This window comes from Otolemur garnettii, unplaced genomic scaffold (genome assembly GCF_000181295.1).
Source record: "Otolemur garnettii isolate 467f Iridium unplaced genomic scaffold, OtoGar3 scaffold00021, whole genome shotgun sequence".
NCBI lineage: Eukaryota > Metazoa > Chordata > Mammalia > Primates > Galagidae > Otolemur > Otolemur garnettii.
Window position 1 is genome coordinate 24327925 of NW_003852416.1, and position 25697 is coordinate 24353621.

The following is a 25697-nucleotide window of genomic DNA, read 5'->3' on the forward strand; positions in this document are numbered from 1 at the left end:
TGGCTGTTACTGCATTGTTGAGACAGTAGTTACATAACAATATGGTCTATAGGCCTAAGTTATTTACCAACTGCCCCTTTACTGAAAAAATTTGCTGACCCCCTCAATGAAAACATCTTTCCTAAGAAACTTATATTTTGATCAGTGTTACTGAATACTTAGCACGATAAACTCTTTAAAAAAATTTTTTTTGAGACAGAGTCTCACTATTTTGCCCTCAGTAGAGTGCAATGAAATCACAGCTCACAGCAACCTTAAACTCTTGGACTTAAGCCATTCTCTTGCCTCAGTCTCCCAAGTACCTAGGACTACAAGCACTGGCCACAACGCCCAGCTATTTTATTTTTATTGCAGTTGTTGTTTAGCTGGCCTGGGCTGGGTTGGAACCCACCAGCTTTGGTGTATGTGGCTGGTGCCATTAACCACTGTGCTATGGGCGCCGAGCCTAAAAAAAGTAAATGCCAAACAGTGAGAAGCCCATTTCAATGGGGAAGGGCAAAAATAGGGGGGAAAGTAAGTAAAATTAAAAAAAAAATTCCTAATCAGAAGTGTGATTGTATAAAAACTCACTCTTTGATTGTACTAAGAACCTCAAACTACTACATACCACATTTTGGAGAGCCATTTTGAGTTCAGTTTTAGTCCCCCTACCCCCACCCCAACACACACACACACACACACACACATGAGGATAGAGGGTTTTATTTTCTGCAATGCCAATAATGAAGCAGATTTGTCTTCTTCAGAATAACCTAACAAAAGCAGAAAAGGTTCTAACCAGAACGTCTAGGGCAGTGGTTCTCAACCTGTGGGTTGCGACCCCATTTTTCAATTTGTAACAAAGCGGCAATTAAAAAGGTTGGGAACCACTGGTGTAGGGCATGAAGCTTATTTTAAGTGGCTTTTAGAACTTTAAGGCAAGAAGTATGCATTTCAACATTAGATTTTACCGACATGGGTATTCTGATAGGTATTTTTATAGTGCTGCAACTATGAGCAGGATAGTTCTTTCTCCTCTTTATTCACAGCAGCAAATGCCTTATAATAGATCCATCTATAACAACAGAGCATTTCAATAGTATTGCTGTTGAAGGAGTGAAGAGCATAAGCTTCTCTATGGTTTACCTGGCCAGCATACCTCTGGTATAATTATGGTAAATGTTATCTCCCTCAAGATTTCATTGAATTTTTGAGGAAGAAATTCCCACTTTATTTTGTATAGTCGCTAGCATTAAACACATACACACCTTGAAATCTAAAGAGATAGTTTCACTATGTCACCCAAGGTAGAGTGCTATGGCGTCACAGCTCACAGCAACCTCAAACTCTTGGACTTAAGCGATTCTTTTGCCTTACTCTCCCAAGTAGCTAGGACTACAGGTGCCCGCCACAATGCCCAGGTATTTTTTGATTGCAGTTGTCATTGTTGTTTTAGCAGGCCCAGGCCAGGTTGGAACCCACCAACTTCAGTGTTATGTGGCCAGCGCCCTCCTCACTGAGCTACAGGTGCCGAGCCAAAATTGAAATATTTTCCACTAAAATCAAGTTCCCATTACCCATTAGAATTTAGCACAATAAAAAAATTCTTGCATAAACACAAACTTAAGATAATTTTAATTGAAGAAAATGTTCATTACAGAAATTAACAATGCTTACCAGTTTTTAAACACCATATACATTATTAATATATACTGTATATCTCAAATTAACTCCATTCGTAGGCTCGATTTAAGAAACACAATTGAAACATTTTATACAAAAAATACTTCACTAAGAAAGTAGACAAACTGCACAAAAACAGTACAAGTATAATGTGCATAGCAAGATAGCTTGAAGCATCTATGTATGGCTTTCTTTAAAATAAAACTATTAGGGGAATGGACCCATTTGGGACCTACTGTTACAGTTGACATATGTAAACTGTTTCACATCTTTTTTTAGGCACTTGCTAACAATAGTGTTCAATCCCTGATAAATGAATTTACCTCAAAATAAAAATTCTACATCGGAAATGAAAACCAAGAAAATAACATAAGTAAAGTCTTATATATTCCTTTTAAATTAAACAACCAGTTTTATTAGTGCATGCACAGAACTAAACTGAAAGAGAAAGAATTTTTTATCAAAAAACTATCTGTGCAAAATTTACATAAAGGTACAAAAATATGTACAGATTTAATTTCTGTTATATACAGAAAATAAGCCCTGAAGTTTTCATCCAATCAATGAAAATGTCATTAATACTTAATAGTAACACGTAACAAAATCATATAGTTTAAATTTTTGTAATACAAGAACTCCATTATCCAACAATCCAACAAAATTTGATACAAACTTACAAGGTGAAAAGTTTAAATCTATGATTCTAATGTCATGAAAACATCCATTTTGAAAATCTGTTAGGCATGGTCCTTAGGAAGCTGTCCTAAAGTTTTATCCTCTGTCACTGGCTGCACTACTAATATTTCCCCATTTTCAAATGCCAGCAATCAGTATGTATCTCCTTTGGGTTGTCAATCATACCGAAATTTGCAAACAAAAATGGTTTGTACTAATTTGAATATGTTCAAACAATAATAGAAGACACAGACAAAAATATTATTTGCTTCAAAACATTGTTTCAGTAGAAAAACTTTTAGTTTTGGGTGGTGCCTGTGGCTCAGTCAGTATTGCTGCAGCCCCACATACTGAGGGTGGCGGGTTTGAACCCAACCCTGGCCAAACTGCAGCAACAAAAAAAAAAGAAAGAAAGAAAATTTTTTGGTTTTCAAGAAAAGCCATTCCCTTGGAAGTGCTTCTATTTTCCATTCTTTTTAAAGGGATGGCAACCAAGAAAAAAAAAAAAACTGGCTATTTGGTTTATGAAGGACAATTTAAATCAGATAAACATAGTTCTGTGCAAGGGATCACAGGATAATATAATCAAATTCAGAAATACGGTTCAAGTTTATAACTGGACTTCAAATGAGATAGAGCTTAAATTCTTCTCAAGACTGCCCATCTACTACAATGCTTGACATAGCTATTCTGAAAGAGAAAATCATCTTGGGAGGGTGTTCCAATCTCTGACACATGACAGATCTTAACAGGTAAAATGATTTACTTCGAAAAACTCTTCAAGAATTATATGAGGTGTAACTGTAGAGAGTTACACGTACTTTCAAAGGAGCCTAATACCCTCCAAAAGAACTATATTTAGCACATGCAGAGTAACTTCTTTATCCAAACTCTCTTATCTTCAAAAATGATGAGAAATGCCTTCATTTCCACTGTGAAAGAGCGCTCCATCTTTGGAGAAACTATATTCATCAGATTCCTAAGGCTGGTGGAGGAAGGTGGGGTTATCAGCCATTACCCTCTCTTTAAGAGTCACTACAAAGAATTGGGAAAATTGTTTCATCAAAATTTTCTTTAGCCCTAACTTCCCAAGAGAACATTTAAAAAAATTAAATCAAGGTACATCTGTGCTGTGATTAGTTTCTTTCCAAACTTATGTGTGCAGGCAGTGATAACACTTTCAAATATCACACATAAAAACTTTTGCTCTTTCAAAGAAATATAACAAACTTCCAAAATATTTCAGATACTATACTGAAGTAGAAAATGTCGGCATTATTGTAATTAAACCATTTGTTTTTTTCTATGGTAATTTTACTTTTCTTTGTCTTAGTAATTACAGGAAATCATTCTAACATATTCCAATCTCGAGTAGCTTCCATTAAATGTCTCTGCCCATGACCAGCCCAAATATCCTGATTGTCAAATATTCTACCACAAAACCAACAGTTGAATTTAGCCTTCAAAATATTTTCAGAGGTAGTCTTCACAATCTGGTAATTGTTTTTACTTGTCTTCTTGAGTGTTAATTTTAGCACAAACCTTTCTTTCACGGAACTAACGGGTTTAAATGTTTTGTGTCTCTTGGAAAAATCATCATATGTTGCTTTGGAAGGGTTGTAACAAACTGGATTCAGTAAAGCATTGATAGTTCTTTGTGACAATGAAACCTTAAGTACACGTCCATTAAATTTAGCAATAGTTTTCATTACATTTACGACTTCTGGTGCATCTACGTCAGGATGATTCAAAACTACAACTGGTTGATTTCTCCTAGGGCATTTCACAAGTTGGTTGGAACTAAAAGGGAAAAGCCGCAAAGTTCTGACTGAATCTTTTGGAAGTCTAGGTCTGCTAATTCCATATGTTCCATGGCCATCTTCAGGTTTAGACTTTTCTTTACATTTTCTGTGCAATCTTGGTTTTTTCACTGGAGGTTCTTGATAACTATTCCTACACTTTCGTTTATAGTTTCTATTTCTAGATACAAAGGCAACTTCAGAATCCTTACTCCTTAAACGAGTTTTTACTCTTGAAAAATTTTTTTTGGAAGCCTTTTTTCTATTAAAGTTTCTGTCCACTGTAGAATTTGTTTTACACCTTAAAACTCTGGCCTCTGGACAGTCACTGACACGTACTTGTTCCCCAGACGATTCTGGGCACGTTGCCGTAGAAGTTATCACAATTTCATTTGCTGGCATCAAATCATCTTGTAAGAAGGATAAGGCATCTTTAGAAGATTCTGGCTCTTTCTGCTCTCCTCCTATAGTCTGATTAGATGGGACATTGTCTTTCTGCAATGAGGATGCAGAGTTGCTTACCGACAAATTATTAGCAGCAGTCACATTTAAAACAGGGTTAAAAATTTTCAGTAATATTCTTTGTGGTGTTCCTTCAGGTTTCTTTGGCTGTATATTTTGATAGTAAGTACTATTTTGGACTAATTTAGGCTTAAGCAGCTCAGTTGTATTTGGCATCACACACTTTAAAAAGACAGCTTGTTTGCCATCAGGCAAGAGTGTATAAAGAGGTGGTTTTGGAAAAATCTCATTCTGCTGTTTCACTGAATCCAAGATATTCAACTTAGTGCCCTGATGCTCAGATAGCTTATTAGGAGTAGGAATAGTTTTCACTGCAGAAGCTGCTGATGTTTTAATAATATAAGGGCCCTTTAATGACAAAGTGTTTTCTGAGCTACTTTTCACATTCAAACAATTGCCAATGCTGGAACAAAGTGCAGGTGTGAGACAATTATTGTTTGGTTCTACCTTTAAAAAAGGTGTTTTGCAAGGCTCCATAGTCACAGTTCCACAAGCTTGAGGACTCTCGGTTTTGACAGTGGAAACATCTTCAACTTTCTTACTATTAAATGCAAAAATCATCCCAGGTTTCTTGTTTAAAATAAGAGAAGCTGGCACACCTTGTGCACTAACCAATGGATATTGTCTTCCTGAAATGACGTGTAACCCAGGCTTGTTAGCAACATTCAATGGCACAAAAAATCCTTTTGGAGTCTGAACAAAGAAAGTTTTTCCTGGTTCTGAATTTAAAAATGGGCTCTGCATATAGAAAGTGCCTAGATTTTGTGTAGTGGCTCGTAGTTTGTCTTTTACAAGCTGCTGTGTTATTATTGCATCTGACTGAGTTTTAAGTAATGTGCCAAAACCTGAAATTCTAGGCGTCTTCTCTGAGTCTTTCACATCTTGTGATACAGACAGCCCTTGTTTTTCTTTTCCATTACATTTTAAGTTCAGGTCACTTGTGGGCACATTAACACTCACACTGTGAGGCGAAACTGGGAAGGTACCTTGCACTTTGAAGTCTTTTGAAGATTCAGCTATTTTGCCTTCTCCCTCCTGTCTTTGAAATGACTGGTGACAATTAAGTGGGAGATCTTTATGTGGAGTGTTATTAGAATCTTGTTTTACATCAGATTTTATTTTCAATACATCTTGAAGTAATTGGTTTATTTCAGGGGGCAGAAATTCTGATGCCTGCTGGCTCTGGAGAGAGAAAACAGATGTGATTCTAGGCATCATAGGTGAATCAACACTAGAAATGTCATCCCATTTAGATTTTTCAATCACACTTTCTAAATTTTGATTTTCATTACTGTACAGATTTTGTTCAATGTTTTGTTCTTTTCCTAAAACGCACTGTTCTTCAGTTTCAACTTTAGTTTTTAAAGTTCCATCTTTATCATTTGACAGGCTAATAGATGATAACAGGCTATCTGGTTTTGAGCTCTCCTTCCTCACTAGTGATAAAACTGATTCGCTAATAGGTTGTTGCAGTGCTGTTTTGCTTGATGAAGATTCTCTTTGAGGGCTGTCACACATTGCTGTTCCTGAAAACCTAGGACGTTTAATAAAATTATTCACTTTTGAGTAATTATGAAAAGGTAATGATCCTTGGCTGGAGGATTCAATAGGTAACTCAGAATTGACATAATTTATGCAATAGTTATGCATATCTCCATTGTTGTATGCAACTGATTTGGTAGTATGGTTAACTTTATCTGGGCTTTTAATGGTGGTACTTAATAGCTCAGGGTGACTCTGAGTGATATGATTTCCCCATAAGTCAACATTATCTCTTGTTTCAACTTTTGTGGTCAAATTCACTGATGGAATCAATTCTGATGCTGGCGAAGAGGAGACACTTTTTTCATAATCCAATGTTATATTATTCCTTTGAGCTATCAAAGCCATTTCTTTTTCTGACACTATTTTTCCTAGAAGTACAGGAGATGAACATGAAAATGGAGTAGCTGTTTTCATATAAGCTGGGTTACTTAACTCAGTTGTTACTCCTGTTAAAAGCCCAGTGGTGTCCAAAGTCTGGGGCTGCAAATCAGCAGTACTCTCCTTCGTAGCACCTGACTGTGAATGTAAATTCTGTTTATTGGCAGGCAACAATTTTATTACAATATGCTGTTTTCCATCCACCATCTTGAAGCCCATAAACTTAGCACTGTAGTTAGCAGGAATTGTTATTTTATTATTTTTCACCATCAATACTGTAGGTCCTTGTACAGCAGTCTTCAAGAGACCTGAAGTAGCATTTGGTCCCTCTTCAGCTCTGCTACACTGCCCGGGGGACAGAAGAGTTGGCTTCTCTGACTCTGATACAGAGGGTTTATCATTATTTGCACAGTGTAGTCTTTCTTCCTTGTCTTCACTCAAATGCTTTTGAACAGGATGGCTCTGGTCTTCAGATTTAGGCTGTGTTTTGTTCATTTTTTTAAGTCCTTGAGTGTTTTTTTCTATACTTCTGTCACTTCCATTGTTAATTTTCTTACGTTTCCAGAATGTCTTCCTTGAAGCACCTATTTTATATCTCTTCAGTATTAGCTTAAGTCCTGAAGTCTTAGCCATCCTTTTTTCATATTTGTCTTTCTCTAGTTTTTCTTTTGCATATAGATGTTCTTTGTGTAAAGTTATAACGTGTCTTACAAGGTGTTCTCTTCTGGTGGCACCGTAGCTACAATATTGACAAGTGAAGGGCAAAGTACCAGAATGAACATGAAGGTGCTTCTGAAGCTCTCCTTTGGTATAACATACATGATGGCATTTATCACATTCATAATGAATTTCATTATGCCTATGAATATGCTGAACAAATGTGCCAACATCCTGGGTGGAGAATTTACACTTTTCACATTGAAAATTACCATTAACACAATGTTTGGAGGCAAAATGTTTTGTCAATTCCAATAAAGTATATACACTCTCATTGTTACAAATATCACATTTTACTAAAGTGCTTCTATGTGTTCGTCTGTGTTGTTTAAATACCTGGAAATCATTTGCCGAAAAACTGCACATTTCACAAGGATAGGAAGGTAATTCGCCATGGTGCCACATCTGAAAGTGTTTCTGCAAATCATTTGGGCTGTATCGAGTGTTGTCTTGGCATTTTAAGCAGTTAAAATTGAGTATTTTTGCAGACATTTTTATACCCTCTTCTTCAGCTCTCTCAGACTTATGAAGCAACATACATTCCTCTATACAACTTACAGTCTTTATACTAATAGATTTTCTTGCTGTCTGTGGTTTACCCAGAAATAATTTTCTGTACTTATCGACTTCATGTTTTGACAGGACTTCATTTGGAATATTTATCTTCGGCAAATCGATTTTCACATTTTTTAGGTCATAATGAAAACTGCTTTCTAAAATTTTTGGTTTAGGGTCTAATCTGATAGTATCAATTATCTCACTTTTCACATCATAATCTTTTTTTAAAGTAGTCTGCTTTTCATCACAGAACTGTTTCTGTTCAGATGGCATGATTTAACCAAAAATCCCAATTTCTTTTTTCTGAAAATTCTTGAAGTTATCTGTAATTTAAACAGGAAATGATACTGGGCTGAGACATCTTCTGAATACAGGATTTTTCCCACATTAACTCACCTAAAATTAAAAAAAGAATTGAAATTTTCATCATTAATAGTAAATTTCACATCTTTTAAGTTCATTTTGGTATAAAGAATGTTAATTAAGCACATATATTTAACTTAAGTATTTTAAGAATAGCTTACCAAGAAGTAACAGTTTGAAGTAAAGATAACACTAATCTGGAAGTCAGGAAATGTAAGCTGTATTTCCAGTTCTGGTATTTGACACCGGGAAAGCTTCAACTTCTCTGGACCTCAGTTTCTTCATCTAAAGAAAGTCACAGCTGGTTAAGTACTTTCTAGATCTAAGATTTTCATTTTAAGTTGATAACATAGTTTTAAAATAGGATTTAAAAAAGTTTTACCAAGTGAGTCCTGAAAACTGACGTTCAAATTATACATGTATGGTTTATCCATATACCATTACCAAACTTTCTCATTTGCTTAACTGATCCTATTACCTTGTGAGAATCCCAACAGATATCTCTCCAGATTTTTTAGTTCCTCAAGGATAATCTATGTTTAAAATAAAAGCTTCATTTGTCTAGCAAAAATAACAAAATAAAGACACTGTCTGCTTTCCAAAGTTATCATTACTAACTAGTAAAAAAAGAACAAAGAGAAATCCAAAGGAATAGCACATATCCCTGGCATAGTCCCAAAGTCCATCTGCTTAATATCTTTCTGATTCCCTACCATTTTGGCAATTTGATTTTTTTGTCCCTAGAACTCTGGGAGATAACAGTAAGGAAAGTCCTTGGCAGATTAAAATGTACCCATCACTGTCCACCTCCATTAAATTCAAGCACTTACTGGTCATGTTACTTTACAGAAGTCTCAATCTCTGTCTTAGTTACTTCATCTGTAAAATGGGGGAAAAAATAATTAGTACTTCCCCTACCTTTCATAGAGATGTGAAGACTAACACAAAAAACACACATAAAGGTATGTTGTAAAGTGCTATACAAATTGTAGCTACCATTATTACCATATATGATTACCATATGTGGGACAAGACAATATATCGCTGAGATAGGAATTTGAGTACTTAGGCTTCAGTCATAAAAATATGAAACTATATATTAGAAAAATTACATTTTATTACTTTTATGCTCTTAAATATATATGAATAATTGATAAAATTGGATAAGGTGAAGAAAGCAAAGTGTAAATAACACTAAGCTCCATCCACAATGTCCAGCCAATAGTCTCAGCTTTAAATTTCAGTTAACCTAAATATCTAGGAATGTCACTGTTTTAGAAATCTTTTACTGAGGGAATATAATTAAAGTTAAATTACTTTATATATTAAATGGCCCTTTTAACATTTCTCAAATGATACTTTTGGCTGGATCTAAAAAGCCCACATTCATATACACACTAAACTGATAACAATCAGAAATACCAACTTATTGAATATTTTTATATACCATGCCTACTACAGTAAAATGTTAAAATGTTTTACTATATAACGTAACTAAATCTAAAAATTTTTTCTTTAAAAGTAAAAAAGTAGTAAATGACTAGGAAAAAGCTCAACAATACCTAGTAGATATGCTACACCAATTAAGAATATTCCCAACAAAGTGATTTCTCAACAGTGATAAGCATCATATCACCTATGGAACTTCTACCATTCCTAAATCTGAGGATGAAGTTCAAACATCTGAAACTTGTTAAGCACAACTAGTAAGAGCTCTTCTCCATTTGTCAGAATACCGTATTATGGTCATTCCAGATTATCCATACCCAAGCTTTCCCATTACTACATATAATTAAGAGAAGATGGTCACAGGTTTCATTACAAAAGGCAAACTGCTACTTAAAGTAATATCACATGACCAAAAATATGTATGCTAAAAAATTACAAGTTTTGATATTCCTAAATACATATCATCAATTCCATTTCAAAATATCTATATAATTTACATTAAAAGACCCTGGCTGGCAGGTTTGAACCTGGCCCGGGGCCAGCTAAACAACAATGACAACTGCAACAAAAAATAGCCAACGTTGTGGTGGGTGCCTATAGTCCCAGCTACTTGGGAGGCTGAGGCAAGAGAATCGCTTAAGCCCAAAAGTTTGAGGTTTCTGTGAGCTGTGATGCCACAGAACTCTACCAAGGGTGACATAGTGATAGTCTGTCTCAAAAAAAAAAAAAAAATCTACACAATTTACATTAAAAAAAAATCCCCAAGTCCGATAACAAGTATAAAAGTAAGATTTTTAAATAACTCAAACAAATATTTATTATTATACTATGTATCTGAGACATTTCGATGGGTGCTGTGGAGAGATTAAAAAAAATGGTCCCTCCTCTGCCACAGCTTACAAACTAAAGGAGGATGTACGGCATACACATCAATACACTGTTTATTCAGAGTTGACTATCCAGGAATCTCACTCTTCCAGTACACAGTCAAGGAATAGAAGATAATTATGTAGGATTTGTGGCAATCAAAACTGGTGCTACAAAGTTCACCCAGTAATGTGGGTGTCATTTTCTCATAGGTATGCCCAGAACATTCTCGCACAAAGTATACTTTTATTCCAAACAATTTAAATAAATTTGCTTTTGTCCTTAGCAAAATGAAGATTATAAGACCCTTGGCAAGGAGTGTTACAATTCTTAAAAAATTTCAATAAATGTTAATGGTTGAATTCCCCACTGAAGAGGCACAGGCTGGCCAACTGGACAAAAAAGCACAAGCAATCTATGTGCTATCTCCAGGAAATACACTTTGCCCCAAAAGACAAGACGAAACAAGACTCAGAGTAAAGGGTTGGAAAATAGTATTTCAGGCGACAGAAACCATAAGGAAGGACAAGTCACAATCTTATTTTCAGATACAAGTGAATTTAAAGCAACTAAGTTAAGAAAGACAAAGGCTGTCACTTCAAACTGGTCAAGGGAACGATACAACAAGAGGACATTTCAATTGTAAATATTTATGCACCCAACTTAAATGCTCCCAGATTTAAAAAAAAATCTTAATTGGTCTAAGTAATATGATATCCTATAACACCATGATACCCGGGAACTTTACCATCCCTCTAACAGAACTTGACAAATCCTCTAAACAGAAACTAAACAAAGCTACAAGGGACTTAAATGGACTTTATAGACAAATGGGCTTTATAGGCATACAGAGAACACGCCATCTAAAAGCTAAAGAATGTACGTTCTTCTCATTAGCCCATGGACCATACTCCAAAATAGATTATATATTAGAACACAAATCAAACCTCAACAAAATTAAAATAATTCAAATTATACCTTGTATCTTCTCAGACCACAAACCAATAAAGGTAGAACTAACCTCCAACAAAAACAACTTTATGCTGAGTAATAGTTGGGTCAAGGGAGAGAAAAAAGAGGAAATTAAATTTTTTAAACATAACAACAATGAAGCTACAAGTTACTAAAACCTGTGGGATACTGCAAAAGCAGTCCTAAAAGGGAAATTTATTCCATTATATGCCTATATCTGAAAAACAGAAAAAGAGCAAGCACATCAACAATCTAATGAATCATATTAAGGAAATAGAAAAGGAAGAGCAATCCAATCCCAAACCTAGCAGAAAAAAAGAAATAAACAAAATTAAATCAGAAACAAATGAAATTTTAAAAAAATGAATAATTCTGAAAATTAATGAAACAAAAAGTTGGTTCTTCAAAAAGATAAATAAAATTGATAAACCTTTGGCCAGATTAACCAGAAACAGAAAAGTCAAGTCCTAATAACCTCAATGAGAAACAAAAAGGGGAAATAACAACAGATACCATAGAGATACAAGAGATCATCTCTGACTACTACAAGAAACTCTATGCCCAGATATCAATGTCCACAAATCAGTAGGCTTTGTATATGACAATAATAACCAAGTTGAGAATCTAATCAAAGATACAATTCCCTTCACAGTAGCTTCAAAGAAAATGAAATACCTAGGAACATACCTAACAAAAGAGGTGAAGGACCTCTACAAAGAGAACTATTAAACCCTAAGGAAAAAAAAATAGCAGAAGATATTAACAAATGGAAGAACATACCATTTTCTTGCCTGAGAAGAATCAACATTGTTATAATGTCTATACTACCCAAAGCAATCTACAGATTCAATGCGATCCTCATTAAAATACCAATATCATTGGCTTAGCACCTATAGCACAGTGGTTACAGCACCAGCCACATGCACCAGGCTGGCAGGTTCAAACCCCGTCTGGGCCAGCTAAACAATAATGCACTGCAACCAAAAAATTGCCGGGCATTGTGGTGAGCGCCTGTAGGCCAAGCTACTAGGAAGGCTGAGGCAAGAGAATTGCTTAAGTCCAAGAGTTTGAGGTTGTTGTGAGCTATGACACCATGGCACTCGATCAAGGGCAACACAATGAGACTCTGTCTCAAAAAAAAAAAAAAAATACCAACATCATACTTTGAAGAACTGGAAAAAATAGTTCTTTGTTTCTTATGGAATCAGAATATACCCCATATAATAGTAAAGGCAATTTTTTATAATAAAAGCACCAGAGACATCACTCTACCAGACTTAAGGTTGTATCCTAAGTCCACAGTGATCAAAATAGCATTGTATTGGTACAAAAATAGAGACATAGACATATGGTACAGAATAGAAAACCAAGAGATGAAACCAAGCTCTTATAACCATCTGATTTTTGATAAACCAAACAAAAGCATACAGGGGGGAAAGGAACCCCTGTTCAATAAATGGTATTAGGAGAACTGGGTAACTACATGTAAAAGACTAAAATTGGACCCACACCTTTCACTGCTTACAAAAATTGACTCAAGATGGATAAAAGATTTAAATCTAAGACAATGGAACAATAAAAATCCTAGAAGAAAGTAAGGGAAAATTTTAAGAATATCAGCCTGGGGAAAGATTTTATGAAGAAGACTTCAGCAGCAACTGCAATAACAAAAATGAACAAATGGGACTTAATTAAACTGAAAAGCTTCTACACAGTTAAGGACATAATTATTTAAAGCCAACAGACCATCTGGGGCGGCCCCTGTGGCTCAAAGGAGTAGGGCGCTGGCCCCATATGCCATAGGTAGCTGGTTCAAACCCAGCCCCAGCTAAAAACTGCAAAAAAAAAAAAAGCCAAGAGACAATCTTCAGAACAGGAAAAGATATTTGCATGTTATGAATCTGACAAAGGCTTGATAACTAAGCTCTATAGGGAACTCAAGCAAGAGAAAATGAACAAACAATCCCATCCATTACTGGGCACGAGACATGAAAACAACCTTCTCTGAGGAAGACAGACAAATGGGTAACAAAAACATGAAAAAATGCTTGTTGTCCCTAATCATCAGAGAAATGCAAATCAAAACCACCCTGAGATATCACCTAACCCCAATGAGAATAGCCCACAGTTTCAAAGCTGCAGATGCTGGCATGGATGTGGAGAGAAGGGAACACTTTTACACTGCTGGTGGGACTGCAAACTAAACTTTCCTTTTTGGAAAGATGTATGGAGAATCCTCTAAAAACTCAAATTAGACCTCACATTTGATCCTGCAATCCCATTAGTAGGCATTTACCCAGAAGAAAAAAAATCCTTCTATCATAAAGACATTTGCACTAGATTGTTTATCACAGCTCAATTTATAATCACCAAGATGTGGAAACAACATAAATGCCCACCAACCCAGGAATAGATTAACAAACCATGGTATATGTATATCATGAAATACTATTCAGCCATAAAAAAAATGGTGACTTTATATCTTTTGTATTAACCTGGCTGGAGCTGAAACATATTCTCCTTAGTAAATTATCACAAGAATCAATAACCAAACATCCAATGTACTCAATACTAATAAGAAGCCAATAGATGATCTGATACACTCCCATGTAAGAGAAAAACTCAGTTCCATTCAAGTTGGCAGGCGTGACATTAAGGGAGTGGGGAGAGGGGCGGAGGGGACTGGGTGTGCTCCCACTTAATGGACACAATGTAAGGGTATACGGCACACCTTTTGGGTATGGGATACAACTTAAGAGCGACTCTAGGCTAAGCACCTGTAGCTCAGCAGTTAGGGCGCCAGCCGCATACACCAAGCTAGGTGGGTTTGAACCCAGCCCCGGCCTGCTAAACAAAAAAAGAGCCAGCTGCTGTGGTAGATGTCTGTATTCCCAGCTACTTGGTAGGCTGAGGCAGGAGAATCTCTTAAGCCCAAGAGTTTGAGGTTGCTGTGAGCTGTGATGCCACAGAACTCTACCAAGGGTAACATAGTGAGACTCTGTCTCAAAAAAAAAAAAAAAGACTCTACCTAATGCAAATGTAACCTAGTTCAACTTTAGCTTCCTTCCCTAATAATGGCTTGAAAATACAATTATAAAATTATAAAAAAAAATCACTTTTTTTCTAATTGAAAATACAGTTATAAAAAAATCACTAAATACTTTTGTTGTTTTGGAGTATCAAAAGGCTTTAGATGCCTAGCAGATAGAAACTCTTTTAGTATTAGTATTGCTTATGTCCTGTTTCACACATGACACCCTATCTGCACTACTCCTAGGCTTTTTATTTTTCCTTCATGACTTTTCTTTTTTATTTATTAAGGCATAAACATATAGATCATGTACACATTAATGCATTTATGGGGTACCATGTACTGATTTTAAATACAATTTGGAAGGCTTACATCAAACTAGTTAATATAGCCTTCTACTCTTAGGCTTTGATGTCAATTCTTACCAACTTCAAAAACAGAAGTTTCAAAAGCTCCTTTAGAAACATTTTTTGCTGGAAAAAAAAAATTGTAAAACATTACTGGTAAAAAATATCACATTATTAAGAAATCCACTTAGCTTTTACTTAAGTTTGATAACTGCTTGATAATTAATGTGGAAGTCAATATTTTTCTTATTTAATGTATGACATAAAATACAGCTTTAGGATAGTTTGCATATTTTAGATAGTTTGGGTTTGGTTTTTGCCCTTACATTTCAAGTTTGGATTTTGCCCTTACATTTCTCTACAAAGCCTATTTTATCTTCAACTATGTTCAACTTAGAGCATAGGGAAACAATCTGTGGTTAATTTTAGGTGTCAACTTGACTGGATTGAGGAATACCTAGAAAACAAGTAAATCATTACTTCTGGATTATGACTATGAGGGTATTTCCAGAGGAGATTATGATGTCAGTCAGTTGACTCAGTAAGGTGAACAAGATACAACTGGCTGGGGACTGGAACAGAGCAAGAAAGGAGAAAAAACGATTTCCTCTTTCTCTTTCCTGCAGCTGAGACACTTTCCTCCTTCTACATTTGGACATCAGAAATGAAGGCTTTCTAGCCTTGGGACTCCAGGACATACAACCAGCAGCCCCAGGTTCTTACTCCTGGACTGAGAATTATACCACTGGGTTCCCTGTGTCTGAGGCCTTTGGACTTGGACTGAACCATGCTACTACCATCCCAGGGTCTCCAGCTTGCTAACAGCCTATTGTGGGATTTCTTAGCCTCCAGATATTCTGAGTCACTCGCCGTACTAAATCCCATCCATCTATCCATCAATCCATCCATCTATCTATCCAGTCATGTGCTGTACAAGGTTTCCGTCAGTAACAACAGCATAAGCATGAGTGACCCTGTAAGATTTTAATAATATAATTTTACTGTACCTTTTATGTGTTTTGATATAAAATGCAAATATTTAACATAATGCTACAACTGCCTACAATATTCAGTACTATAACATGCTGTATAGCTTTTTAGCCTAGAAAAAATAGGCTATACTATGGCTTTAAGTGGTATAGCATAGGAGCTATACCACCTAGGTTTCTGTGAGTATACTCTGATGTTTGCACAACAATAAACTTTCCTAGCAACACACTTCTCAAAATGTGCTCCCATAGTTAAGCAGCTTACACCTCTGTGCGTATGTGTATGTAACCCATTGGTTCTGTCTCTCTGGAGAATCTTGCCTAACAGATCCTCAAACATGATATAATAATAATAATAATAATGATTTCTACCACGTGTGGGCAAAAAACATATTGTACATTATGAACATCTCAAGATAAAAAAAGGAAAGAAAATTTTTATTATAATTTCTGTCCTCCAATATATTAGCAAATGCACTTTTTATTACAGTACAATCTCTACCCCACCAACATGATTACTGGTTTTAAACGTGCTTTTTAAACTACTGCATTCTACATATGTATTATTCCTCACAAGAACTGACCGTCATAACCAACATCTCATCAAGTCTTAAAATAATACAATTTTGTAAAAGTATTAAAATAATCTGGAGAGTTTCCTACATCAAGATGGCAACTTAAGCCATCCAATTTCTTCCCTCCTCCAACAGCCCACTGAAATAACCAGAAAATACAATAAAGAAAATCCTATAAAATGGCCAGGAACTACAAAAACATTCTATATACATACTGCAAAATGTTTGGTAGGAAACGGCCTGGCCTCAGCCTCCCGCAGTGCTAGGATTACAGACATGAGCCACCACTTTCATGGTGAAAAGTGAAGAGTGAAAACAAATGCTGACTCAATGCCAACCTCCATTTTTAAGAGGAAGTCCACAAGGGGTTATTCGTATTGTGCCCCAACTAAGGAAATGCAAGACATAATTTTGCCTATTCCTTCTCCCCTAAACATACCTTAGGAGAGAAAGTGGGGCTTCATGGAAGATCAGGAGGAGCCCTCTGGGTGACAGAAGACTCAGGCAGAGGTATGAGGAGGAAGAAAATGAATCCAGAGCTCCGAGCTGGGTCCAGAGACCAGACAGAGTAGGAGATTCTTAGCACCACCTGTCAGGAGACATACAAAGAGGAAATTACTTCTGAACAAAGATGAATCTTCCCATACCCATGCTACCTTCCTCTGCTTAAGGTTTCTGTCCTTAGCCAGACACAGTGGCTCACATCTGTAATCCTAGCACTGTGGGAGACTGAGGCTGGTGATTTGCCTGAGCTGAGGAGTTCAGGACCACTCTGAGGAAGAGACAACCATCTCTAAAAAATAGCCAGGCATTATGGAGAGGGCCTCTAGTCCCAGTTACTCAGGAAGCTGAGGCAATCATTTGAGCCCAAGAGTCTGAGGTTGCTGTGAGCTATGAAGCCACAGTACTCAACCCCAAGGCAAATGAGTGAGACTCCGTATTAAAACAAAACAAAACAAAAAAAGAGTTCTGTCCTTTGCCCACATACGTAATTATCTCAGACTGTCAGAGAAATAAAATAGGTTAAATCTCAACTTTTTCATCTCCTAACCAAAGAACTGGGAAAATCATGGTTTATTCTCTAAGAACTCATCTCAACTACCAATGCCACAAAAAAGTTAAGTAGGCAGAAACATCACTGGATGCAATAGCTCAAAAAAGGGAAAATAATCTGAACACTCAGAGAAACTACTCCCCAGTTCTCCTATCCACCAGTGAAAAATAGTAACTACAATAAAAGTTACTACAATAAAAAAGAGGGAAAAAAAGGCTTGGTGCCTGTGGCTCAAGTGGCTAAGGTGCCAGCTACACAGACCTAAAGTGGCAGGTTCGAATCTAGCCCAGGCCCGCCAAAACAATGACAACGGCCAAAAAATAGCCAGGCGTGTGGTGCGCGCCTGTGGTCTTAGTTACTTGGGAGGCTGAGGCAGGAGACTCGCTTGAGCCCAGGAGTTGGAGGTTGCTGTGAGCTGTGATGCCATAGCACTCTACCCAGGGGGACAGCGTGAGGCACTGTCTCAAAAAAAAAAAAAAAAAAAAAAGAGAAAAAAGAATTTTTTTTAAACAATAATTAGCAATCTCAGTAAGCCTGACAGATTATATCAAACAAACAAACAAACAAAAGGAGACTGTCATGAAAGAGAGAGCAAAGTAGGTGGGGGAGAAATGACTTTTAAAGCAAGAGAAAAAACAATAACCAGAGGTTTTTTTCTCAAAAAAGACTTGAATTTTAAGGCTTCTCAAATGCCAGGCAAGTCAGTATCTACAAATTATCCTCCTAAAAATATTTAGCTTACAAGATAAAAATAAAATGCTACACAGAAAGGTGATGCGAATTAACTAAAAAGGTATTGATTTTTCATCAGCAATACCAGTTTTAGTCATACACGAATACTAATCAACATTTTCTTCACAACCTCTAAGTGGTAGAAGACAATGCAGTAACATCTATAGAGTTCTGAGGGGAAAAATAAAATAACCCAAGAGTTAATTCTATATCCAGGAAAACTCCCATCTGTAAGTGAAGAACACAATTTTAGATATGCAAAGATTCAGAAAATATACTACACTGCATATGTACTCTTTGAAGAGAAAAGTTTTGAATACTTCAGCAAAATCAATTTAAATCAGAAAAAAACTAAAAAATATAATAAGGAAGAAATACCTGTGGATGATAAAATCTCCAACAAAGTTGATTGTTTTTTCCTTTTTTTTTTTGTAACAAAGCCTCACTTTGTCATCCTTGGTAGAGTGCCATGACATCGTAGCTCACAGTAACCTCAAACTCTTGGGCTCTAGCGATTGTCTTGCCTCAGTCTCCCAAGTAGCTGGAACTACAGGCGCTTGCCACAACACCCAGCTACTTTTAGAGACAAGGTCTTGCTCTGGCTCAGGCTGCCCTGGAAACTGTGTTCAGGTGATCCCCACCGGCCTTGGCCTTCCAGAGTGCTAGGATTACAGGCATGTGCCACCACACCTGGCCTGATTATTGTTGTTAATACAATTAAAAAGCAAAACTTAAGAAAAAGGGAACATCTACAACATCAAATACAGTAGAACCTCCATAGTGACCACCTGCCTACAATGAACACCTTCTTAAGTTGACCTAACTTTTGTAGACCAGACAGGAACCACATGTACCTATCAGTATAGTAGGCTTAGTTCCTTACATTGATTACCTTTGTATGCTAACCAATTCATCACAGTCCCTTGGGTGGACAATTTACAGAGATTCTACTGTATAAAAAAAGCCCTTACAGAAAAATTAACAATGAGAAATGAGAGGTAACAGCAGCAATAAAATTTCAGACGCTGAAAAGCAGATAAATAATCCCAGGGAGACAGTGGGGAAAGCTAAGAACTAACCCATTTTATCCTTTTAATTTTCAAAAGGCCTAGGAACTGGCAGTATCAAGTAACTCTGAAATGGGAGGAAGTAAGAAAAAAGGAAGCTAGAATAATTTGAAGAAAGCTGCCTGAGTTTTACTTAGACACTAAGATTCTCTTCCTCACTCTATCATGTTATAGGAAACTGCTGTTACCCTACTACAGCCAAAGTCTAGAGGTTTATTCTCTACAAAGAGCAAATCCAAATCTCTGAAATAGGGGAGATGAGGGATAGGTGAGAGAGTGGGTAGAATACCTAAATCATAAATGACCACATACACATGAGACACAACACTTAACTCCTCTCCCCCCTCTTTTCCCTTTCTAGGTTGGCTCCTGGACTATAACAGTGCTACTTAAAACACGGTCTGCTGATAGTCCATAAACTGTCACCAGTCCATGACAAGATAGGTACAGAAACTAAAAGTACTTTGGAAATATGATAGCAATTTTCAGAGTTAAGTTTATGTCTGCGGGATCAAATAAAAATATAGACTTGTGTCTTATAAGTCTTCAATTCTAAAATCTCATTATTCCAGTAATTTATTTTTATTACAGTTTATGCAACAGATCAGGGGGAAAGAAAAAAACATCCTGGTGCTTCACTAGTTTCAGAAGCACTGGGCCAAATCCTAGAACCTGACCAGGCCCAAAGAGCTATGCAAAGTGGGAGTCAAAACTTTGTGTTACAAGCCCCTCCACTGATTGACATAGCTTCCCATCAGTTTCTCAGTCATGTGCAGAAGTCAAAGATTACCAGACATCTAAGGAAATCCTCTAACACTAGTTCAAGATACAGACAAAATAAATCGAAAAGAGTAACTTTTTTGGAAACAGAGACTATTCATTAAGAAAAAAAATCCTAAAAAAAAAATTCTTTAAATCTCATTGATTTCTTGGGGATATAAGAACAAGATGCCATTAAAAAAGGAACCTTAACAGAACAAAAAATAACTCTTATAAATAAGAAAATATAAAGAAAAATCAGCACCTGTAGCTTAGCAGCTAGGGTGCTGGCCACATAAACCGGGGCTGGCGGATTCGAACCTGGCCTGGGGCCTGCCAAACAACGACAACTACAACAACAACAAAAAAAAAACGGGCATTGTGGAGGATGCCTGTAGTCCCAGCTACTTAGGAGGCTGAGGCAAGAGAATCGCTTAAGCCCAAGAGTTTGAGGTTGCTGTGAGCTGTAGGTGAGACTGTCTCATAGTGAGACCAACAAACAAACAAACAAATAAACAAAAAATATATATATAATACACACACACACATATAAGCACGGAAGGACAAGGGAAGGGTTAGAAGGTAAAGGGTTTAAAAGATAAAGATGAAATAACTTCCCAGAAAGCACAACAAAAGCTGAGGAGCTGAGTTCAAGAGTTTCAGACAGGCCAGCCTGAGCAAGAGAGAAATACTGACTCTACTAAAAAATAGAAAAATTAGCTGGGTGTTGTGGCAGGCACCTGTAGTCTAAGAGTTTGTGGTTGCTATGAGCTATGATGCCATGGCACTCTAGCCTGTGGCAAGAGAGTGAGACTCTGGCTCAAAAAAAAAAAATTTTTTTTTTTGGCCAGGTACATTGGCTCAAGCCTATAATCCTAGCACTCTGGGAGCCTAAGACAAGTGGATTACCTGAGCTCAGGAGTTCAAGGCCATTCTGAGCAAAAGCAAGACCCCACCTCTACCAAAAAAATTAAAAAATTAGACAGGCATTGTAGTGGGTTCCTATAGTCCCAGCTACTCAGGAAGCTGAGGCAAGATCTCTTGAGCCCGGGAGTTTGAGGTTGCTGAGAGCTAGGATGCCATGGCACTCTACCCAGGGTGACAGAGTGAGACTGTCTCAAAAAAAAAGAAAGGAAAACAAAAAGACAGTTAAAAGACAGTAGAAACAGAGTAAGAAAGAGGAACAATCCAGGAGGTCTAACATTTGACTAATAGGAATGCAGAAAGTAAACAAAAAGAGGGATGAAGTCATCAGCAAAATAATTTTTAAAGTATTGAGTATAGGAAATCAGTTTCCTGGGTGAAACTCTCTAGTAAGTGCATAGTATAATGAACCAAGGCACATCATCACAGAGATTCAGAAGAGTCGAGGCCGAAAGAATATCCCACAAGTTTCTAGAGAAAGGGCAGCACCTGTGGCTCAGTGGGTAGGGTGCCAGCCCCATGTACCAAGGGTGGCAGGTTTGAACCTGGCCCTGGCCAGCTAAAAGAGCAGTGGCAACTACAACAAAAATAGCCGGGCGTTGTGGCAGGTGCCTATAGTCCCAGCAACTCGGGAGGCTGAGGCAAAAGAAAAGCTTTAGCCCAGGAGCTGGAGGTTGCTGTGAGCTGTGACACCACAGCACTCTACCGAGGGCAACAAGGTGAAACTCCGTCTCTTAAAAAAAAAAGTTTCTAGAGAAAAACAGAAAAGATCATATAACAAAATCATAGACAGCTTTAGACTTCTCAACAACAATGGAAGGATTAAGACAAAGGGGCAATACCTTCAAATTGTGAGGAAAAACTTTCAACTGGGAAGTCTATACTCTGCCAAGTTAACAATTGAGTGTAAGGATAAAAAGAAGACATGCAAAATCTAAAACTTTACTTGTCACACATCCTTCCCCAAGAAGTCACTAGAAAGTATATTCCATGAAAAGGCAAGAATAAACCAAGAAGGAGAGACACAAAATACAGGCAACAGGAGATCAAGTGGAGGAGAGAAGTAAATAATACCCCAGGACAACAGTAAAGGGAAATCCCAGGATAATGGCTGGACCGCAGATCACATTGCTTCAGTCAGTCCAAAGGTAACAGATCTTGGACGTCAAAAGATAAAAGACATATTGAGGATGTCATCACCAAAAACTTCACTGATACTGTACCATCTTTTCAACTTTAGTACAGAATCCCCATGTGAGCACAGTGCAGAATCTCACCTGTATTTGACAAGTACTGACATAAATGGATATTTCTGCTTTCCCACCCATGTCCTTATATCCAGATCAGCTGAGGTCACGGTGAGCTTAAATATCATAATTACAGAGCATCCTACTTACTGGCAGACATCCAATATCTAGTCCACACAGTAGGGATGTCAGATTCTCTGATTACAGTTGAGTCCTAAGGTTTCCAGGGGTTCTGGTAAACTACCAGACTATGATCCAGGTACTTTGTTCACCTCGACTTCTCGGGGCCTTCATCTAACAGTGGCATTGTCACCTTTTCTCTGCATGCTAGATTTGGGCTTGCTACCAAATTTTCAAAACCAATTTGGTACTTACAGAATCGCTAAAATACCAAAAGTTAAAATGGTAATTTCATACTGGTGGGGAGCAGAGAGGAAGATATGACCAGAGATAACACACTGGGGAACAGAAAAGAAGGTTCTGTTTTTTAACTTAAATAGTTCACATGCAGGTATTTGCTTTATTACATTATCTTTAAACCATATATATATTACATGTATTTTATGTATAAACACATTTCATGATTATAAAAAGCAAATTACAAAATGGGCAAAGAACAGAAAGAAAAAAGTCACCAGAGGAATGTAAGTGAAAATATGCCCAACACCACTAGAATTCAAAACAAATTAAAATAATAAGAAAACTGCTAACTAGGTCGCAAAAGACTTTATATATTTCTAATACCTAGTGTTGGTCAGTGAGGGAAAAAAAGGCTCTATGACACACTAATGACAGAAACATAAGCTAATATGACTTTCATAAAGAGCAATTTGCAACAGATATATAAAAAGCCTAGGGGGAAAGTACATGACTTGTAACTTCTAGAAACACAGCCTAAAGATAATTAATAATCAGAGATGTTCATGGCACCAATGTTTATAAAATCACAAAATTAATGTCTACCAATAAATTCATGGTTAAATAAACTATGGTTATTTCTATTTAAGAGAATACTATCCAAATTTTAAAACAATATTGTACAACCACATTTATTACCAGAAAGATATCCAAAATATATTCAGTCAAAACAAACAAAACAGAAAACAAACAGGAGACATATTAGGACTAAATTTGTTCAAACAGCAATAGGTAACAGACAAACAGATAATGGACTCTATAAATTCTCAGTAAAAAGTCAAGAAGAATACACATATAAAAATGTTTATAGTGGTTACTGGTTCTGCTAAGGTCAATGTGTCTTGAAATGCTGTCCTGAGAAAATGACATGAAGGCTGTGTTGAGCAGTTTGATGGAAGTATTTCAGATTGCATGTGAAAACCCCACACTGTACCCCAGAAGTGCATTAATGTACATAGTTACCATTCAATAAAAAGAAAAAAGAAAAAAAAAGAAAAAAAAAAAAAGAAATGCTGTCCTGGAATCACTATGGTCTCCACACTGGCATATTTCCTTATGATAGCACAAGCAAATAGCTTACATTTGCATGTTATAAGAATGGCGATCTCTTTGCCCTTAGATAATACTTTAATGAACTTTTATCAGAAAGTGGCACAAAAAATTCTCTAACAAAGGAAATCATTTCTGTTATAAGCCAATGGAGTTTTTCCTGAACAAACTCAAAATAATATACTTAGTGCCAGAAAGAAATGGATGAATGTTGACACTAAAGATAAAGAAGAGATCAAAACAAAATAGCAATTATTCAATGCTCTGTTCCCCATCAACTCAAAGGTGCCCAATCACACCGCTGCAAAGAAGATTCTAACACTAACCTCAAAGTAATAGTAAAAATAACACTCCGAAGAAAGAGCTGAATGTCACTCATGCTATATAAATTCACACTGTAAGAGATGTTTTCATTTATATTCTTGTTTAACAATTTGTGAGAAATGAGGTTACCTAAAAAGCAAGTTGGTACCACCAGAATATAGCATTTATGGGTATACACTGATGTTATATAAATGAAAAGTTGCTTATTACTTCTTACGGAAAACAAGTGATATTCAACTAATAATATGCTTCTTGCTCTTGTTTCATTTTTAAAAGAAAAATACTAAAAATTATAACATCAATCAAATATATGCTATACAAAAAAATGAATAGCAACTAACTATAACATTCGACTATTTTTGCATTTTTCAAGTGTGTTATTCTTTAATAAAGTCTGGATTTGATCTGATCAAATTTTAGAATTTTTTTTATGCAACTGCTAACAGTTTTGGTGTTGGTATTACAGAGAATTTATAAAATAAACAGAAATATTTCCCACCATTTCATCTGTTCTGGAACAGTTCAGAATTAGCTAATATTAACTTGTAAGTGTTAGCTTCTCCTTCAGATTACATAGACCGCACAAAGAATGTGATATTTAAACCTTATATCTTTGTAAGTTCTTCCATGGTCTCTGGGCTCTTCAGGTTTTCTAGTGCTTGAGTCACTATGGTAATACATATTTCCTTTGAAAATAATCAATTTAATATGCTCCTCAAAACTTCACTTTTAAGAAACTATTCTACCAAAAAATTACAACACATAATCCTTATCACTTAAATGTCCAAGAATAGGAAAATAAACATCCACATGAAAACATTATACAGAAAAAGCTATGTGTATTCACCTGACTAGGAAAGATATTTGTTGTGAATCATTTTTTTAATTTTTGGTAAAACAGGGAAGGTGCAGATTAGGGCATATATTTTCAAATTAAATTGGGAAGAAAGATTCTCTGAGCATGTATGTATATAAGCACATAACAAATCTACAGAAAGATACCCCCAAAACTACAGACAAGGGGTTTTTTCAAAGGAATGATAGCATGATTCAGCAAAATACAAAAACAAAAACTCAAATCAATAAGGAATCATCTAAGTACCCTGATTGAAACCAAGAGGGTAATGTCACTGAAGACTGCCAGTAGAGTACCACCCTTGAATTCTACGAAGCTTTGTACCTTCAAAATAATTTCCCTTTTCAACTTAAGCCAGCTCACTTTGGTTTCTACTACTTGTAATCAAAGCCTCTTTCTTAAGACAGAAAGCTGGAAGATCAATGTTGACTGTATTTACTTCACAGAAAGGTTAGGTTTTGTGATGACTCTTTGAAAAGGAGCAGGACCTAAACGTGTAGGAAAGAAGCAAAAGCAACCTAGACCAGAAAATCTAAATTTAAAAAAATCACTGGAAGAAAAGTATTTCTCTTCCAAGGTACCACAGGGTCTACATTAAAGATAAAATGCATAATAAGGAGGTTAAGTAAGCATGTAGACATATTTAATACTGAAGAAAAGAAAAAAGAAAAAGGAATAAGGAGGTTAAGTGAGGACAGACTATAAAGAACACATCTGAACTGGCTATGAAAGGTAAATTAGGAGCCACTGCTAATTAATTAAGAGAGAGAAGTCATAAAAGCGGTATTTTCAAAACACATTAGAATGGGTGGCGCCTG

At 36.3% G+C, this 25697-nt stretch overlaps 1 protein-coding gene across 1 annotated transcript in view; it reads right to left on the reverse strand.

Moving 5' to 3' along the window:
* Nucleotides 1-2755: 2755 nt before the first annotated feature.
* Nucleotides 2756-25697, reverse strand: part of ZNF518A (zinc finger protein 518A) — a 28889-nt gene continuing 5947 nt past the window's right edge. Inside the window, exons 2-5 of the mRNA XM_023511760.1 lie at nt 16889-17038; nt 9050-9098; nt 8381-8504; nt 2756-8252 (exon numbers count right to left, since the gene is read on the reverse strand). Of these exons, the coding sequence (XP_023367528.1) occupies nt 3684-8129 (4446 nt within the window). The 5' untranslated portion in view covers nt 8130-8252; nt 8381-8504; nt 9050-9098; nt 16889-17038 and the 3' untranslated portion in view covers nt 2756-3683. The remainder of the gene's footprint in view (nt 8253-8380; nt 8505-9049; nt 9099-16888; nt 17039-25697) is intronic.